Here is a 21179-nt window from a genome sequence, read left to right on the forward strand (position 1 = left end):
AACCCAAGGACATCACACACATCCATGCCCGAGGCAGGATTCGAACCTGCGACCGTAGCGGTCGCGCGGTTCCAGACTGAAGCGCCTAGAACCGCTCGGCCACACCGGCCGGCGTTCCACTTGTACGTAGCGCTCATGATAACTGTGTGTATGTTTACATACAACTACAAGTGGTTCAAATGGCTCTGAGCACTATGGGACTTAACATCTATGGTCATCAGTCCCCTAGAACTTAGAACTACTTAAACCTAACTAACCTAAGGACATCACACAACACCCAGTCAGCACGCATACAACTACAGGGATGACCTTACGATAGGTACAGGAACAGTCACAATAGAAACTCAACCTGCACAATATATCGGGTGATGAAACACTATTTTTGGTGTATATACAGGATGTTTCACAATTCATGTTACACGCTTGCAAACGTTGTAGAGTGGAATTAGAAGGTCAAGTTTTACACACGAAGCTGAAACGTCATCCAACAACGCTACATAGCGTCAAATTTCCAGACACCGGCGCCTGTAAATGATTGTATATGCAGGGCGATTTGATGATGATGTTACAAACTTTCAGTGACGATGGAGAAGGATAAATTTATCACTTTGAGGTATGTGCCCCTGGTTCGGAAACGATCGAGTCGGAAATTAAAAATGGAAACCGTTCCGATACCTCTGACAGTGGAATACGTGTACCGGTACTGTATGTAAACTGCCCGGCTAGCCGCGCGGTCTAGCGCGCTGCTTCCCGAGCGGGAATGCTTGCCGGTCTCCGGCACGAATCCGCCCGAATTGTTTGTTTCGAGGTTCGGTGTCCCGGCCAGCCTGTGGATGGTTTCTAAAGCGGTTTTCCATCTGCCTCAGCGAATGGGGGCTGGTTCCCCTTATTCCGCCTCAGTTTCTGTATGTCGGCGGTTGTTGGACAAACACTGTCTCCACGTACGTGTGCACCATAATTATTCTAACACACAAACATTTGGTGCTACACTCGTCTGATATGAGACGTTGCCGGGAGGGTACAGTGGGGGCCGAACCGCACAGTAGCTCTTGGTTCGGTGTGGGGCTCCAGTGGGGTGGGGGACTGGTGTGGTCTTTTGTGGGGCTGTGGACCACTGAGGGCTACGGCTGGACGAAGCCTCTCCGTCGTTTCTACGTCCACGGTTCAATACACAATATGCAATACACACACCGGTACTGTTGTTGCTAAGCAAGTAGGGTATGCAACTTGCAGAGTTGCTAGTATGGACCAATATAAGAAATAATGTTCAATAAACATTACCTCAGAATGCAGACCTGAGCATCTATGAGCAGTTTTCCATCTTCATTAGTGTCGAACACATCTCCTGTATGAACGAGTGCTCGTAGCTCTTAAGATACACATTTCATGGACATTTTTTCTGGTTTTGAAGCATACTACCACCTATGAAAGTTACCTACCGTAAAATCTTTGCAAAAGCAGTACAGGTGCATTTATTCCACTGTCAGAGGTATAAGAACGGTTTTCACTAATAACTTTCATCTTGCTCGTTTCCGCTACAGGAAAGTGTATCTCAAATTAATACATTTATCCTTCTCCATCATCTTCGAAAGTTTGCAAAATCACCACGGAATCATCCTGTAAATATTTCTACAATTGCAGGCGCCGACGCCTACGATTCTGACCTTCTGTAACGTCTTTTGACGACGTTTCTGGCCGTAGGTTCCTTTGTAAAGTTAGATCTACTAAGTCTGGTCTACAATCTTTAGAAGTGTGTAAAATGAATTGTGGAACACCCTGTTGTAAACATATAGTAAGGGAACAGATCGTCAGGCTACAGCCAACGAGGCGGCCACACTTGCAAAACAATGGGATGGAATCACTCAACACTCACGACAAGAATGTGATTTTGCTCCGGTGCCACGTTATCTTGCGCGAGTCCTAATAGCAGGTGTTGATGTTGCAGGAGGATGTATGGACAGGAACGGAGTGGCCGGTGACGGCGACGGAGGGGTGGCGGCCCACCGATGACGCGACGAGCACCGTCGGCGTCGTCGGCAGCAGCAGCGCCGCCACCCTCGCGTCGACCGCCGCCTCCGCCGCCGCCGCTGCCGCGGCCGCCGCCGCCGAGGGCCTGGTGGCCGCGGCGGGCGCGGGGGTGGGGGCTGCCGCCCCCGTTACCGCCGCCACCGAGCTCAACGCCACCGTGGCCGTCATGGCCGAGCTGCCGCACCCCTCCACCCTCGAGGCGCTCGTCATCACCGTCATCATTTTCATGGCTTGCGTCGCCATCATCATGGCTAACCTCATCATCATAGCCACCTTCCTCAACTTCAGAGGCAAGTGCACGCTATACTCTAGAACACTGGTTGCTGTTATTGAGCTTATACGAAATCCTGGCATACTGTCTGCTTGTTACTCTCATATAGGGCTGCTGTTAATGATTCATTCGTTTTCAATGCTATATATTTTCCAAAGTATTACATGTACAAATATGACTGATGCGTGGATAGAAGCGTATACTGACCAAGTTTGCACTTTACTCTCTACAAATGTTCTATGAGTGCGCCTCTGCTTGCACGACACATGTACAAGTGGTAGTCAAGTTTGTTCCATAGCTTTCGTAGAAGCATCCTGTCACAGTAGCACAGGTGCGTTCTCTGACCTATTCCAGTGTTCTTGGCAGTGGGAGTACGTAAACACGTTGCTTCATGTACACCAGAAGAAAAAAGTCACAAGGCGTCCATGGGGCTTAGGGAAGAGAGTCACATTACCTACATCACTACAGCAATTCCAGCGCTGTGAAAATACGTCATGTAGTTGGTCACGATCATCGATGTTCCAGTGAGTGGGTGCCCGGTCTTGTTTGAAGATGAAGTTCTAGTAATCAGCAGTCAGTTGTGGAAACAACAAGAACTGTGATATATAAAAGTAAGAGGTACCCATCACAGTTCTCTCACAGAAGAAAATAAGGAACAATACATCTTCGTCTGTGACACTGTACACATAAAATTAATGTTCATGCACCACAATTTCATGAGGATTTTCGGTGTCTCACCCTCTCACATTAGGGCGATTGACCTCTCCCGATAAACTGAGGTTCCTTTATCGCTGAGAATCAGCCCAACTGGTGGGCACAATGCAAGTTCAGTGGGTTCACTGTTCTATTCACTCATCAGTGTTAGCAGTGCACGTAATATTTTAGAAAATATGGATCTCTGAAAACAAATGAATCATTTATAGTCGCCCCATACTTTTATACTTTTATAAGCCTCTTTCAGGAAATCGTCAGAGAAAGTTTGACCAAGGTCGCGTAAAATGTTATCCTTCAGCTAATTTATATATATAGCGAAATTAACAGGAGCTATAGGAAATTGACTGTTGCAACGGACTAAGTGCCTAATGTGTGATGAAGGCACAGGCAAGTGATCTTCATTACTAGCACGTAAATCTTCTACGCTGGGGAAAATACTGAGTTAATTACCCTAACAAGCCAACTTCATAACCACTCTTACTGGCAAGAAGTAGCTTTACTTTGAAAGTAAATCGAACAAACCGAAATAAGTTCACACTCAAATGAGTTAACTGTCGCCTGATTGTAAATGCGCTCATCTTCGATTAAGAACGTAGTGGCTTTTGAGATAGATGCGAGTCGATTTCCTGCACATAGCTTTAAGTGAGCTGACCGTATTCTGCGTTCCACGCCCGACCCTTCTGATACGTCGCAGGCAACCGCTGTGCCCTGTGCAATTATCTCCGCTTCGGCGAACGGAAGATCCGCGGCGACCTCCAAATTCACGTGTAGTTCCAGCTTTACTAAGATGTTTTTCCGTGCTATGACAATCGATCTCAGCAGCAGAGGCATGACAAAGCCATATTCATGTGATCGCCACACCGACAAACAACCCTTTGCTAATCGGTAAACGAGATAAATGAAACGTTGCGCAGTATACAGTAACCTTTCACCCTTTGTTAATCTTACTTTGTTTACCTCGGCCGACCGCGGTGGCCATGCGGTTCTAGGCGCTGCAGTCCGGAACCACGTGACTGCTACGGTCGCAGGTTCGAATCCTGCCTCGGGCATGGATGTGTGTGATGTCCTTAGGTTGGCTGATGACCTCAGTTGTTAAGTCTCATAGTGCTCAGTGCCATCTGAACCATTTATGTTTACCTCGCTGAATAATATCCACCATAACTATAGTTCCTACCAGTTGAGACTGTAAGTTAGATTAAGAAAACTGACATTCCTGATTTGTCCTTTTTTATGGTCACCCACATACTAATCGATGATGTTGATTGAGAGAGATCGAAGTACAGTTTGAATCCGAAATCCACCGACAAAATTTCGGAGGATGTTCAGGGATATTTTGGAGTAATGGGTACATGGTCTTCGGTGGTATGCTACAGAGTAACTGTATTTAGTTTGAATTTTTACGATTTATCTTTATATGTGCAACACACTGAAAATGTGTGCTCAACAACGCAAATTTTAGTTGTATGTATTATACTGGAAATCTCCACACTAGCGATCGGCAATCCTTCGGGCACCTCAGGCACCCGTGCAGCCTACATTGCCCCTGGACACCTCAGCGTCACGAACTCGCCCTATCGCAGTGACGAACGGACACCAGGCGGAGGTACCTGCGTTAGCAGATGCCGACCCTTCCAAGGGACCTATTCACGTCTCCAACGCACGTGACCAGAAAACTGTGCCGCTATAAAGGTCGGCACCAGAACTGCCAAGATCAGTTCTTCCGGCTTCGGGAGTCTCTCCCAGCCTCCAGGGGGGTGCTACTCACCGCACCGTCTTATAACGCTTTCGAAGTCCATCGTAGGGATTGACGCTGCTGTATTCAGCATTCGCCGCTGTCTCCCGTGGTCCAGTCAGACAGTATCCAGGAAAAATTGTTCTGTTCCTATGTTGGTGTTATTCAGGACAGCTTCAACGGACTTAGAACATTTTCCATGCAAGTTTATTGATCTAATAAGATCCTAATTGTGTTACTGCATCAGACTCTGGGATCACAATACTATCAAGTCTTCATACCTCTGACACTTTGTAATTGTGATTTTGCTATTATCGTCGGAGTATGCAGTTTTTTTCCTTCGTCAATAAACTTTTGTAATCTTTGATCACTGTTTTCCTTGTGCCGGTGTCAGGTGTCAGTGCCATAGCATTATACGTGTTGTGCCTTACGTAGAAACAAACATTCGGTGCTTGCCGTTGACAACGGTAATGCCCACTTTACGCTTCGCTGTCAAGCTTGCATTCAGTGCCGCTCGTATCTGTCCCAGATACGTTCCGCCGGAAGTGCTAGTTGTATGATAAATATTACGGACAGCTGTGTAGCTAGGTTTACTGATAAACATTTATTTTTATTATTATTGGCATTTAGCCACCGCCATACAGCCATCAATCACATTTACAAAGTATCTTTCTTAATGGTTATTCCACTACACAATTTCTTAATTGTTATTTACAAAGATATTTAGGGTAGCAATAAGTGATTTATACATGCCGTAACTATAAACTGTTCATAAGCTGATTACACCACAACAATAAAAAAGAAAACACAACATACAAAAGTACACGCACCAAGTACACAGTGTGCGTATATAGCTCGATCACACATATTTAAGTAGCTACACATCTTATTTCAAACTACTTGTGTTGAAACTACACTGCAGCCGTCGTTGGAAGAGGAACCTTTGCTTTAACCAATGCGCTGTTGTGTCTTGCATCTGGCATACGAATACAGTAGATGAGTCACGTCTTCTCCTTCATTGCACACATCGCACAACTGAGATTCTTTCAATCCTATTCTGAACGGATGGGTTAGGAATTTTCTACGATTTAAGAGCATGGTCGTAATTGTCGTTACGAAACGTTTGATCCTATTCCTATCAATAAAACAAGGGGATGACGCTATTTTAGGCTTCAGCTGGCCATATTGTACTCTTTTTGACACCTTCGTCGAATCCCATTGCATCTGCCAGTCGTTTGTCGCTTTTTCGTTGATTAAGCTCAGCATTTCGCATTTAGGATTTCATCTAATTTCACCACTAGCTTCGGTAAGTTGTCTACTATTTCATTATGAAAGACAGCACTTTTCCCTGGAATCCACAAGAAATTTGTTAGTGTTTCTCTTTCCCAATTTGTAACAACTTCTGTAATAGTGTTTATAATTATAGGCGACTCTCTTTTATTGCATTTTTGTTTTTTAAGATTCCTTAGTGCCTTGAGAGAATCTGTTAATATCATCATACTGCTTCGTCTGCAAGATCTGCCGTACTTTACTGCTTCTTTAATTGCAATGGCTTCTGCGTAATAGATTGTTGCCTCCTTATGTAGAGAATATAAGGCTTGAAAATTTTGTGCGGTGTTGTATATTGCATATCCTACTTCATCGCTATCGACGGTCTTGGATCCATCCGTCAGAATCAGGAAAACAGTATTGAGCAAAACACCGATTTCAGTCTTCAATTTATCAAAGATTAGTACATTTTCTTGTTGGTAGCTGTATGGTGCTTGGAATTCCGGTAAGACATCGTATTTCTGTATTTTATTTTCATAAGACATTCACCATTCAAAAGATTTCGTTGTCAGTGGCGTTCTTCTATTACTAGAGGAATAGTTAAACTTTTTAGTGTTTGACCAGTATTTCATTATGCCACTGATTAAAGGGTGTCCTATTGATAAAAAGTTATCGTTTATGCAGCACATATACGGGTTCGCTGGCTGCAATGGAAGAGCTGCTCATGGAGTCTATGTGAGCTGCGACGGGTGCCATTGCAAACTAGCCCTACTGCTGTGTAGTCTGTTAACGTGAATCTAAAGATTAAAGTGAGTATGCGTTACCTACTTTGCTTTAGGGCCTCCGTTTTCCTCAGTTGCAGTCGTACAAGTTCTGTAAGTTAATACCGTCTCTTGCGACTGTATACTTCTGCAGTAACCACTGAAGATGCTTTAAAATAAAGCGAAGCGCATTTGGTCTTAACAAGAGTTTTATTACAGTCGTAAAATACAGTATTAACCTATATAACCAGTAAAGTAGCCTTTACTGTCGTCAGTAGCAGCTATCGTAAGCGAGTGCAACAAGCTTTTATTTTTTAGAAAAGATATACAGCAAATACTTCGAAAATGGCAGTGTTCTGCGGATATTTTCAGCCTAATACGCACACAAAGGTAAATGAGGACAGGAAATATAAATTCAATTATTCTGTAATAAAAAACTGTAGATCTTTGGTATCATACACCAAAATACTCAGAAAGTATTGTCTGTGGTTTTAGAGTTCACGCTATGTACAACAAGACTCATTTGGAGACGGTATGTTTGTACAATCTGGCGTATTTTTGATATCTGACTCTGAAAATGGTACAGCCACCGACTTCAGATACGTTTCAACCTGCAAACTTGGTTACTAGAGGTCGATTTGCCAATCTGATATCCACCGGCTGTAATGTTAACATAGTCGTCCTGTCACTAACAAATATTGCAGGGGATTAGAAACTACTACAGGAATTGAACACGTTTTGAGATGCAAATTACGGTAAATTCTTACAGAAAAGAGTAACGTTATAATGATTTCTTTGTTTGTCTAGTTCAAATATATGGACGTATATAGTGTTTTAGCCCTAACTTACTGGTACTTACGTGACCATAACCAAAATTCTTTTATATTGGTAGTAAGTAAAAAAGAGTTTCTTTAAAAATTTACCACGCCGGACGTTATGCTTACATCTGGATATATCACAGGCATATATCTCCTGAAAAAGCAACGTGTGGTGCCATCCGTAATAAGAATTTCGCACTACGACAGTAGGTAAAGGCACAATATATGTTTCTTGATTTCAGTTTCCACGACTGACTTCCTTAATATTAATTAATGACAACACTAGGCAGTCTATTTAGTCTTTACGTAATACGTAAATACATACAGGCTGAGCGGCATTGTGCACGACGCCTATTTGGAAACGCGCGTACTTCAATTTCTACGAAATGAGAACTTACACAGCTAAAACGTCTTTAATAGTAACGAAAACGACAGGAGAAGGATACAATACATATACAGATTGACTGTTAAGATATTTTGATTAATAATTGCTTAAATATCCTTACACTGGAATAAATCATGGTTCTATTTAATGAAGCGAAAGTTTCAAAGTTCACTGGTATTTACGAAAGCCAGCCAAGATTTTTCTAGAAGTTCAAATATTTAATTTGAGATATTTCCTTAACTAACATCCTATTGCTGAAAGTACACATATTTTGGACTAAAAAAAATTAGAACAACAAAACTACGACAATGGATTTTTGAAAGGATTATATTTTAAGATTATAATATTCCAGGATCTACCTCTACATCTACATTTATACTCCGCAAGCCACCCAACGGTGTGTGGCGGTGGGCACTTTACGTGCCACTGTCATTACCTCCCTTTCCTGTTCCAGTCGCGTATGGTTCGCGGGAAGAACGACTGTCTGAAAGCCTCCGTGCGCGCTCTAATCTCTCTAATTTTACATTCGTGATCTCCTCGGGAGGTATAAGTAGGGGGAAGCAATATATTCGATACCTCATCCAGAAACGCACCCTCTCGCAACCTGGCGAGCAAGCTACACCGCGATGCAGAGCGCCTCTCTTGCAGAGTCTGCCACTTGAGTTTATTAAACATCTCCGTAACGGTATCACGGTTACCAAATAACCCTGTGACGAAACGCGCCGCTCTTCTTTGGATCTTCTCTATCTCCTCCGTCAAACCGATCTGGTACCGATCCCACACTCATGAGCAATACTCAAGTATAGGTCGAACAAGTGTTTTGTAAGCCACCTCCTTTGTTGATGGACTACATTTTCTAAGCACTCTCCCAATGAATCTCAACCTGGTACCCGCCTTACCAACAATTAATTTTATATGATCATTCCACTTCAAATCGTTCCGCACGCATACTCCCAGATATTTTACGGAAGTAACTGCTACCACTGTTTGTTCCGCTATCATATAATCATACAATAAAGGATTCTTCTTTCTATGTATTCGCAATACATGATGACGACAATAAATTTGAATAAAAAATCTTTTGAAACACAAAATTTCTAGAAGAGGAAACGTAATCTTTAGAAAAAAGAAATAGAGGGCATTCAATTAAGGTGTGTAAATTAGTGTAGTAATATTTTGAAGTGCAATGATTTTTTTTCTACATTGTTATTTTTTAGTATTTCTTTGAACAAAACGTTAATGCGTCAACTTTGTACACAGCTGTTATCAACAGTCCGGAAATATTCAATTAATAATAACGAATATGAAAAATAAAATTTGGATAAGAATTTGCATCTTTCCTATCTACACAATATATGTTATACATGAGGAACCAAGAGCAGAAAAGAGAAAAATTGTAATGTATAAAATGCATGGTTGACCATAAGCTTTTTTTTATTTTAAACACAAATATCAACCGGTTTCGGTCTTGGACCATTGCCACGGATAAGGGTTAAAATGGTTTAAGCCACCGCATTACATACGTCGTTATGTAAGTAATGTATAGAGCATATCATGAATAACAATATACAACACAGAACTTTTAGAAGTCCTGATCTTCTCTTCAATACTGCTCTGTGTACAATTAGCATTCGTATGCTTGCTTTTAAAAGCCCTGTGTCGTGTATTGAAAGTCATGACATGCTCTAAACATTACTTACATAAAGACATACGTAATGCGGTGGCTTAACCATTTTAACCCTTATCCGTGAAGATGGTCCACGACTGAAACCGGTTGATATTTTGCATTAAAATAAAAACATCTGATATTGGTTCAAATGGCTCTGAGCACTATGGGACTAAACATCTGTGGTCATCAGTCCCCTAGAACTTAGAACTACTTAAACCTAACTAACCTACGGACATTACACACATCCATGCCCGAGGCAGGATTCGAACCTGCGACCGTAGCGGTCACGCGGTTCCAGACTGAAGCGCCTAGAACCGCACGGCCACACCGGCCGGCTCTCATATTCAATCATGCGTTTTATACATTATTAGGCGGCTGTTGATAGTCATTTTCCAAAAATGTTTTAGAAAAATAGCACTTACATTAGAAGCAACATTATGGGAAGTGGACATATTTCATCTTACTATGTATCAAAAATGGTTCAAATGGCTCTGAGCACTATGGGACTTAACTGCTGAGGTCATCAGTCCCCTAGAAATTAGAACTACTTAAACCTAACTAACCTAAGGACATCACACACATCCATGACTGAGGCAGGATTCGAATCTGCTACCGTAGCGGTCGCGCTGTTCCAGACTGTAGCGACTAGAACCGCTCGGCCACTGCAGCCGGCTCTATGCATCGTTTTAATCAGAAAAAGAATTAGAAACTATATCAGTTAGTGTTGTTGTTGTCTTCACTCCAAAGACTGGTTTAATGCTGATAACCACTCTGTTCTGCTCTGTGCGTCTTCATTACTGCATAAGTAACCGCAACCTACAAACTTCCTTACTGTATTAAAGGCTTGACCTCCCGTTCCCTCCTCAATTTTTACCATCTCCACACCGACCAGCACCTTCCACTTTCCTCCATCACAAAACTGACAATTCCTTGATGCCTCAGTATGTGTACTGTCAATCGATCCCGTCTTCTAGTCACGTTGTACCCCTTCATTAGTTACTCGACGTACACATTTAGTCTTTATCATTGTTCTGTAGCACCATGTTTCAAAACAGCTTTTATTCTCGTCTGAAATGTTTATCGCCTACGTTGTACAAGACTATAGTCTGAACAATTACTGCCAGGAAAGAATTCCTAACATTTAAATTTACAATCGATTTTACCATATATCTCTTTCTCACAAACGTTTTTCACGCTGCTGCCAGTCAACATTAACGTCTTATCTACTTCTGCCATCATCAGACATATTGCTGCCAAAATAGCAGATTTCATCTGCAGCACTACTTCCAGTGTCTCATTTACTAATGTGCTAGCATCAGTATCACCAAATTTAATTCGACTACGTTTCATAGCCTTATTTCACTTTTTTTGATATTCATATTATAACTTCTTTTCAAGACACTACCCATTCCTCCTAAGTCTTTTACCATCTCTGACAGATTTGCAATGTCATCGACAAATATATTTTCATCTCCCTGACCAGCCTCTATGGCCGAGCGGTTTTAGGCGCTTCAGTCTGGAACCACGCGGCTGCTACGGTCGCAGGTTCGAATCCCGCCTCGGGCATGGATGTGTGTGATGTCCTGAAGTTAGTTAGGGTTACGTAGTTCTAAATCTAGGAGACTGATGAACTCAGATGTTAAGTCCCATAGTCCTTAGACCCGTTTGAACCATCATCTCCCTGAATATTAGCTCCTTTTCCTAATTTCTTTTTGGTTTCCTGTACAGCTCACACAGCGTAAAAAGTAAAGTAAAGTCGTAAGGCGTTAATCGCTGTGAGACCCCTAAGGGTCAGATTAAGTCGTCTAATTGGATAAGTTTCTTCTACCGTCCGTGGAGTATGAGAGCTGTGTGTATAAGTGTATCTGCAATTGTAGGTGACTATAATGGTGTGTGTGTTTAGTGCAGTGCTGTGTTTGTGTTGAGAGATGATGCGAGAAGGAAAAGGGTGCCGGCGCACAGCCTATTCCTCTGGAACAACACCAAGCGACCCGCCAAGCTGAATGTCCCCATCCGACGGGCGATTCGTCATCAACACTGTCACATAACTCTACTTCATGAGACGCTACAGAGACGCCGGGAATTTAATCCAGGACATTGGAGAAAAGACTGATGATCAATAACATTAACCCACCATCTCTCATCCCCTTACCGGCCATATGCTGTGAAACTTTCATCCACCACAAAGAGTCGAACTGGCGCGCTTTTGGATCTACCACTGCAGCCCAGACGTGCGTTAGGGATCTCTATCACGGAGACTGGTACCTCAATGTACAAATAGAATAACTCTGGGGAAAGGTTACAGCTCTATCTCACTCCCTTTTTAAATATTGCCTCCTTTGGCTCATAACTGCATTCTCTTTTCTGTACAAGTTGAAGATAAACTTTCGCTTCTTGCCTCCTGCCTGGAACCGTATGGACTGTAGTAGAATTGTCTTAAGTGAGAATTTGCGTTTCAAACTAAACCTCAATGGGCAGCGATGACGTGTAAGGTGCTCCCCGGACTACAATGGGATACAAATGTGACTGTCTCCCGCCACACGGTCTGACAACCAGGTGCGATGGTATAAGGCGCCATTTATTTTCATAGTAGGACTCCGCCATCCGCGACAACCTTACAGACAACGGTACACCTGCGATATTCTGCGCCCTGTCTCGTTACCTTTCATGGCAAGCAACCCCGGACTTCCATTTCAGGAAGATAATTACCGCCCACATATGGCGAGCGTTTCCACTGATTTTCCTCGTGTTTGCCAAACCCTACCAAGGTGAGCAAGATCGCCGGCTCTCTCCCCTGAGAACGTTTGGGGCATTATAGCCAGGGCTTCCAACTCGGGATTCTGACGATCTAATGTGCCAATCGGATAGAATTTTGCACGATAATCCTAGTGAGGACATCCAACAGCTCTATCAATCAATGCTGAGCTGGTAAATGATTTCATTGCCAGAGGTAGACCAGCGAATTATTGTGTTGCATAACTTTCGTTGCTGTTATTGTTGAATAAATTATTCAATTTTTCTGAAGTAGTTATCATGTGTTTGCACATGCACATGACATCTTCCGGTTTCCGTCGTATTCGGATAATTCTCTCGTGGTGCGTCGCTCCCTTTTTTTTTTTCTTAGAGTATATTTTTGCAGTGATGTGGTAAGCAACGAATTTCTATGATACCAGAATACGTTCTCAGTTTTTCGGATACAGGTATGTTACATACAGAAAGAGATAACTGTTACTTGATTCGCCTGATAAGTGTGATGTTTGGTCCTTAGAACTTTTCAAACTTTCATTCTTCAGTTTTTTCTTGAAAAATATCGAATTATAATTTCAATCATCAAAAAGTACACTACTGGTCATTAAAATTGCTATACCACGAAGATGACGTGCTACAGACCCGAAATTTAACCGACAGGAAGAAGATAATGCGATATGCAAATGATTAGCTTCTCAGAGCATTCACACAAGCTTGGCGCCGGTGGGAACACCTACAACGTGCTGACATGAGTAAGGTTTCCAACCGATTTCTCTTACACAAACAGCAGTTGACAGGCGTTGTCTGGTGAAACGTTGTTGTGATGCTTCGTGTAAAGAGGAAAAATACGTACCATCACGTTTCCGACTTTGATAAAGGTCGGATTGTATACTATCGCGATTGCGGTTTATCGTATCGCGACATTGTTGCTCGCGTTGGTCGAGATCCAATTACTGTTAGCAGAATATGGAATCGGTCGGTTCAGGAGGGTAATACGGAACGCTGTGGTGGATCCCAACGACATCGTATCACTAGCAGTCGGGATGACAGACATCTTATCCGCATGGCTGTAACGGATCGTGCTACCACGTCTCGATCCCTGAATCACCAGATGGGGAGGTTTGCAAGACAACAACCATCTGCACGAACAATTCGACGACGTTTGCAGCAGCATGGACTATCAAGTCGAATACCATGGCTGCGGTTACCATTTACGCTGCGTCACAGACAGAAGCACCTGCGATGGTGTACTCAACGACGAACCTGGATGCACGAATGGCAAAACGTCATTTTTTCGGACGAATACAGGTTCTGTTTACAGCATCATGATAATCGCATCCGTGTTTGGCGACATCGCGGTGAACGCACGTTGGAAGCGTGTATCCGTCATCGCCATACTGGCTTATCAGCCGGCGTGATGGTATGGGGTGCCATTGGGTACACGTCTCGGTCACCTCTTGTTCGCATTGACGGCACTTTGAACAGTGGACGTTACATTTCAAATGTGTTACGACTCGTGCCTCTACCCTTCATTCGATCCCTGCGAAACCCTACATTTCAGCAGGATAATGCACGACCGCATGTTGCAGGTCCTGTACGGGCCTTTCTGGGTACAGAAAATGTTCGACTGCTGTCCCGTCCGGCACATTCTCCAGATCTCTCACCAACTGAAAACGTCTGGTCAATGGTGGCCGAGGAACTGGCTCGTCACAGTTGTTGTTGTTGTGGTCTTTAGTCCTGAGACTGGTTTGATGCAGCTCTAAATGCTACTCTATCCTGTGCAAGCTTCTTCATCTCCCAGTACCTACTGCAACCTACATCCTTCTGAATCTGCTTAGTGTATTCATCTCTTGGGCTCCCTCTACGATTTTTACCCTCCACCGCTGCCCTCCAATGCTAAATTTGTGATCCCTTGATGCCTCAAAACATGTCCTACCAACCGATCCCTTCTTCTAGTCAAGTTGTGCCACAAACTTCTCTTCTCCCCAATCCTATTCAATACCTCCTCGTTAGTTACGTGATCTACCCACCTTATCTTCAGCATTCTCTTGTAGCACCACATTTCGAAAGCTTCTATTCTCTTCTTGTCCAAACTAGTTATCTTCCATGTTTCACTTCCATACATAGCTACACTCCATACAAATATTTTCAGAAACGACTTCCTGACACTTAAATCAATACTCGATGTTAACAAATTTCTCTTCTTCAGAAACGATTTCCTTGCCATTGCCAGTCTACATTTTATATCCTCTCTACTTCGACCATCATCAGTTATTTTACTCCCTAAATAGCAAAATTCCTTTACTACTTTAAGTGTTTCATTTCCTAATCTAATTCCCTCAGCATCACCCGATTTCATTTGACTACATTCCATTATCCTTGTTTTGCTTTTGTTGATGTTCATCTTATGTCCTCCTTTCAAGACACTGTCCATTCAGTTCAACTGCTCTTCCAAGTCCTTTGCTGTCTCTGACAGAATTACAATGTCATCGGCGAACCTCAAAGTTTTTACTTCTTCTCCATGAATTTTAATAACTACTCCGAATTTTTCTTTTGTTTCCTTTACTGCTTGCTCAATATACAGATTGAATAACATCGGGGACAGGCTACAACCCTGTCTCACTCCTTTCCCAACCACTGCTTCCCTTTCATGCCCCTCGACTCTTATAACTGCCATCTGGTTTCTGTACAAATTGTAAATAGCCTTTCACTCCCTGTATTTTACCCCTGCCACCTTCAGAATTTGAAAGAGAGTATTCCAGTTAACATTGTCAAAAGCTTTCTCTAAGTCTACAAATGCTAGAAACGTAGGTTTGCCTTTTCTTAATCTTTCTTCTAAGATAAGTCGTAAGCTTAGTATTGCCTCACGTGTTCCAACATTTCTACGGAATCCAAACTGATCTTCCCCGAGGTCCGTTTCTACCAGTTTTTCCATTCGTCTGTAAAGAATTCGCGTTAGTATTTTGCAGCTGTGACTTATTAAACTGATAGTTCGGTAATTTTCACATCTGTCAACACCTGCTTTCTTTGTGATTGGAATTATTATATTCTTCTTGAAGTCTGAGGGTATTTCGCCTCTCTCATACATCTTGCTCACCAGATGGTAGAGTTTTGTCATGACTGGCTCTCCCAAGGCCATCAGTAGTTCTAATGGAATGTTGTCTATTCCCGGGGCCTTGTTTCGACTCAGGTCTTTCAGTGCTCTGTCAAACTCTTCACGCAGTATCTTATCTCCCATTTCGTCTTCATCTACATCCTCTTCCATTTCCATAATATTGTCGTCAAGTACATCACCCTAGTATAAACCCTCTATATACTCCTTCCACCTTTCTGCCTTCCCTTCTTTGCTTGGAACTGGGTTGCCATATGAGCTCTTGATATTCATACAAGTGGTTCTCTTCTCTCCAAATGTCTCTTTAATTTTCCTGTAGGCAGTATCTATCTTACCCCTAGTGAGACAAGCCTCTACATCCTTACATTTGTCCTCTAGCCATCCCTGCTTAGCCATTTTGCACTTCCTGTCGATCTCATTTTTGAGACGTTTGTATTCCTTTTTGCCTGCTTCATTTACTGCATTTTTATATTTTCTCCTTTCATCAATTAAATTCAATATTTCTTCTGTTACCCAAGGATTTCTATTAGCCCTCGTCTTTTTACCTACTTGATCGTCTGCTGCCATCACTACTTCATCCCTCAGAGCTACCCATACTTCTTCTACTGTATTTCTTTCCCCCATTCCTGTCAATTTTTCGCTTATGCTCTCCCTCAAACTCTCTACAACCTCTGGTTCTTTCCGTTTATCCAGGTCCCATCTCCTGAAATTCCCACCTTTTTGCAGTTTCTTCAGTTTCAATCTGCAGTTCATAACCAATAGATTGAGGTCAGAATCCACATCTACCCCTGGAAATGTCTTACAATTTAAAACCTGGTTCCTAAATCTCTGTCTTACCATTATATAATCTATCTGATACCTTTTAGTATCTCGAGGATTCTTCCAGGTATACAACCTTCTTTTATGATTCTTGAATCAAGTGTTAGCTATGATTAAGTTATGCTCTGTGCGAAATTCAACAAGGCGGCTTCCTCTGTCATTTCTTAGCCCCAATCCATATTCACCTACTATGTTTCCTTCTCTCCCTTTTCCTACTGACAAATTCCAGTCACCCATGACTATTAAATTTTCGTCTCCCTTCACTACCTGAATAATTTCTTTTATCTCGTCATACATTTCATCTATTTCTTCATCATCTGCAGAGCTAGTTGGCATATAAACTTGTACTACTGTAGTAGGCATTGGCTTTGTGTCTATCTTGGCCACAATAATGCGTTCACTATGCTGTTGGTAGTAACTTACCCGCACTCCTATTTTTTTATTCATTATTAAACCTACTCCTGCATTACCCCTATTTGATTTTGTATTTATAACCCTGTATTCACCTGACCAAAAGTCTTGTTCCTCCTGCCACCGAACTTCACTAATTCCTACTATAAGTTTAACCTGTCCATTTCCCTTTTTAAATTTTCTAACCTACCTGCCCGATTAAGGGATCTGACGTTCCACGCTCCGATCCATAGAACGCCAGTTTTCTTTCTCCTGATAACGACGTCCTCTTGAGTAGTCCCCTCCCGGAGATCCGAATGGGGGACTATTTTACCTCCGGAATATTTTACCCAAGAGGACGTCATCATCATTTAATCATACAGTAAAGCTGCATGTCCTCGGGTAAAATTACGGCTGTAGTTTCCCCTTGCTTTCAGCCGTTCGCAGTACCAGCACAGCAAAGCCGTTTTGGTTAATGTTACAAGGCCAGATCAGTCAATCATCCAGACTGTTGCCCCTGCAACTACTGAAGAGGCTGCTGCCGCTCTTCAGGAACCACACGTTTGTCTGGCCTCTCAACAGATACCCCTCCGTTGTGGTTGCAGCTACGGTACGGCCATCTGTATCGCTGAGGCACGCAAGCCTCCCCACCAACGGCAAGGTCCATGGTTCAGTACGCCAGTCAATACTCTCGATGAACTGTGGTATCGTCTGGAAGATGCATGGGCAGGTGTACTTGTACACGCCATCCATGCTCTGTTTGACTCATTGCCCAGGCGTATCAAGGCCGTTATTACGGCCAGAGGTGGTTGTTCTGGGTACTGATTTCTCAGGATCTATGCATCCACATTGCGCGAAAATGGAATCGCATGTCAGTTCTAGGATAATATATTTTTTCCAATGAATACCCGTTTATCATCTGCATTTCTTCTTGGTCTAGCAATTTTAATGGCCAGTAGAGTGATATTCCAGGAACAGATATATTGGTGCTCATTACGAAATGTCAAGGCGCCAATAGGAAACACGTAGAAAGCGCAGTGGCGGCAGACAGACGGCCGCCAGCGGAGGGAAGCGCTGGCGGGGCAGCGGGGAGGAGGCCTGCGTGTCCGGTGCCACTAATTGCGGCCGTAATGAGCCCGGGCAGCCCGCGGCTGCTTCCCGTGCCTACTCCTGTCCCAGCCCACCTGCTGGCCCAGGCACTGGGGCACCACCCACCTTGCTCCCACGTCACACCGAGCTCCAGACGCGCCCAGTGCCTTATCGCCGGAAGCCCTCCACCACTCTGAAAGCCTGTCACTGCTTTAACATTAGCCCGTGAGTTGATAAGACTATTACACCAGTTTTCAATGCGCTGAAATATTTCTCGTCCTATAAAAACTAATCCGTAAGTGAACAAATGCAATCCGAATATCCTGAGGCCGTCCTGAAAGACAGTCTCCTCGCCTTCCAAACTGAGTATGTAAGCTTAGACCAGATGTGGTTTAAGGGGGGTAGGACGTGAAACGGGCCGACTTGCAGCAGGAGAGGCATCACAGGACATTTTAATTTCCACTGTCTATACTTTTACAAGTAAATTCATAAAACTTTGTCAGCATGACCAGGAAGGATTCAGATTTCACACTCATAGGAGTGGAAGTTCGAAAACATAACGAAATGATTTTTTTTTTTTTTACATGTGAAATTTCATCATTTTTTTCACTTACTAGTGGCAGTATTTGTTGTTACAGGTACACTTTTCTTCATAAGTAAGAGAGATTCTTCGATGAATTTTGCAAAGCATACAAACCATACTTAAAGGTGTATGAAACTCTAGAATTTTCCAAATCTATTAAAAACTGTGGTAAAAATTGAGGTAACTAACTATAAAATTTGTGTTTTTTCTAAACATGAAGTTTAAAATATAACAGTTCATTCGTTTTTTCATAAATTTAATAAATTCTAGAGTTTCATACACCTTTGACTATGGTATGTATGCTGTGCAAAATTCATCGAAGAATCTCTCTAACTTATGAAGAAAAGTGTACCTATAGCAACAAATACAGCCATTAGTAAGTGAAAATATGATGAATTTTCGCACGTAAAAAAAATTTATTTTGTTATGTCTTCGAACTTCCACTGCAACGAGTGTGAATCCTGAATCCTTCCTGGTGTTGCTGACAAAGCTTTATGAATTTATTTGTAAAATTATAGACACTGGAAATTAAAATGTCCTGTGATGCCTCTCCTGCTCCAAGTCGGCCCGTATGACGTCCTACCCCCCTTAAATGCAAAGAAAGAGTATCGACAGTTATTGAGAGACATGTATCAAATAAATTAATAAGAGATTTACTCATCCCCCACGGTACACTAAATAGGTCAGAACTCTGTTGCAGAAGCAACGACAAAAAGCACGCTAAATTTAAAGGAACGCACATGTCTCGCAACTGGCGAAGTTTTATGGAATCTCGAAATGTAACGCGAACTTCAATACGAGATGCTTTTAATACTTTCGACAACGAAACTCGGTCTAGAAATCTGCCAGAAAATCCCAAGATATTCTGGTCGTATGTGAAGTACACCAGCGGAAAGATATAATCAATACATTCACTGCGCGATAGCAATGATGATGTTACTGATGGCAGTGCCATTAAAGCAGGGTTACTATATACGGTTATTCGAAGTCCCTTCACTATAGAAGACGCAGTAAATATTCCAAAATTCTTGCGTAGAACAACTGCCAACATGAGTAACTTCGAAGTAGATATCCTCGGTGTAACAAAGCAGCTTAAATCACTTAATAAAGGCAAGACCTCCGGTCCCGATTCTACTCCATTCAAGATCCTCTCAGAGTACGCTGATACAATAGCTCCCTATTTAGTAATCATAAACAGCCGATGGCCCGTTGAGTGATCCGAACTTAAAGGCTGTAAATTTTCACAAGTCACGCCAATACACAAGAAAGGGAATAAGAGTAACCTGCTGTATTGCAGACCCATATCGCTAAAGTCGATTAGTAGTAGGGTTTTGTACCATATACTGTGTTCGAACATTATGAACTACCTCGAAAAAAAGAAAGGAGTTATTGACAAACAGCCAACACGAATGCAAACAATATCATTCTTATTCTCATGAAGTAATGAGCACTATCGACAGGGGATGTCAGATTGATTCCATATTTTTATATTTTCGGAAGGCTTCCGACATTGTTCCTCAGAAGTGACTTCTAATCAAATTGTATGCCTGTGGAGTATCGACTCATCTGTCCGACTGGATTTATGATTTCCTGTCAGAAATATCACAGTTCTGAGTAACTGACAAAAAGTCATTGAGTAAAATAGAAGTAATATCTGTCTGTTCCCCGAGGAAGAGTTGTACGCCCTCTGCTATTCACGAATTATATCAACGACATAGGAGATAATCTAAGTAGCACTCAGATTGTTTGTAGACGATGATATCATTTAGCGTCTTGTAAAGTCATCAGACGATCAAAACAAATTGCAGAACCTTCTAGACTAGATATCTGTAGGGTGCGAAAAGTGCCAGTTGACTCAAAATAACAAAAAATGTTGTCATCCACATGAGTACCAAAAGAACTCGGCACAATTTCGGTGACACAATAAATCATGAAAATCTAAGCTCTGTAAATTCTACTAAATACTTGGGGATTACAATTACGAATAGCTTAAGATGGAATGGTCATATACATAAGGCTAAGGGTGAAGCAAACCAATGACTAAAATTTATAGGCATAACACTTAGAAAATGCAACAGGTCTACTAAAGAGACTGCCTATACTACGCTTGTACTTTCTCTTCTGGAGTATTGCTGTGAAGTGTGGGGTCCGCATCAGATAGAATCGAAGGAGACCATAGAGAAAGTTCAAACAAGGTCAGGTTTTGTACTGTTGCGAAATAGTGGAGAGAGCGTCGCGGACACGAGAACTGGGGGTGGCAATCATTAAAACAAAGGTATTTTTCGTTGCGGCAGTATCTTCTGATGAAGTTTCAATCATTAACTCTATCCTTAGCGTCTGACATTATTTTACTGGCGCACACCTACATAGGGAGGAATACTCATCATAATAAAGCAGATGAAATCAGAGCTCGCACGGAAAGATTTAAGTGTTCGTGTTTTCCGCGCGCGGTTCGAGAGTCGAACGATAGAGAAACAGCTTGAAGGCGGTTTGGTGAACCCTCTGGCAGGCACTTAAATGTGAACCGCAGAGTAATCATGCAGATGTAGATGTAATGTAGATTAATTTCCTTTCAGATCTCTTAGTGACAAGGAACTTTCTCGTAGCGCAAAGGAAAAGACAAAATTGAAACCATAATCCTTACAACATATCTCTTGTTCCTACTCTCTACCTGTGTCTGTAAATTACTCTTTCCATGCGGCTCTAGGCGCTTCAGTCCGGAACCGCGCGACTACTACGGTCGGAGGTTCGAATCCTAGGGGACTCATGACCACAGATGTTAAGTCCCATA

At 42.5% G+C, this 21179-nt stretch overlaps 1 protein-coding gene across 1 annotated transcript in view; it reads left to right on the plus strand.

Moving 5' to 3' along the window:
• The first annotated feature begins 1936 nt into the window (after positions 1-1936).
• Positions 1937-21179, plus strand: part of LOC124613587 (G-protein coupled receptor 52-like) — a 177232-nt gene continuing 157989 nt past the window's right edge. Inside the window, exon 1 of the mRNA XM_047142303.1 lies at positions 1937-2318. Coding sequence (XP_046998259.1) covers positions 1937-2318 — 382 coding nt within the window. The remainder of the gene's footprint in view (positions 2319-21179) is intronic.

The sequence above is a fragment of the Schistocerca americana genome, chromosome 4 (assembly GCF_021461395.2).
Source record: "Schistocerca americana isolate TAMUIC-IGC-003095 chromosome 4, iqSchAmer2.1, whole genome shotgun sequence".
In the NCBI taxonomy this organism is placed as follows: Eukaryota; Metazoa; Arthropoda; class Insecta; order Orthoptera; family Acrididae; genus Schistocerca; species Schistocerca americana.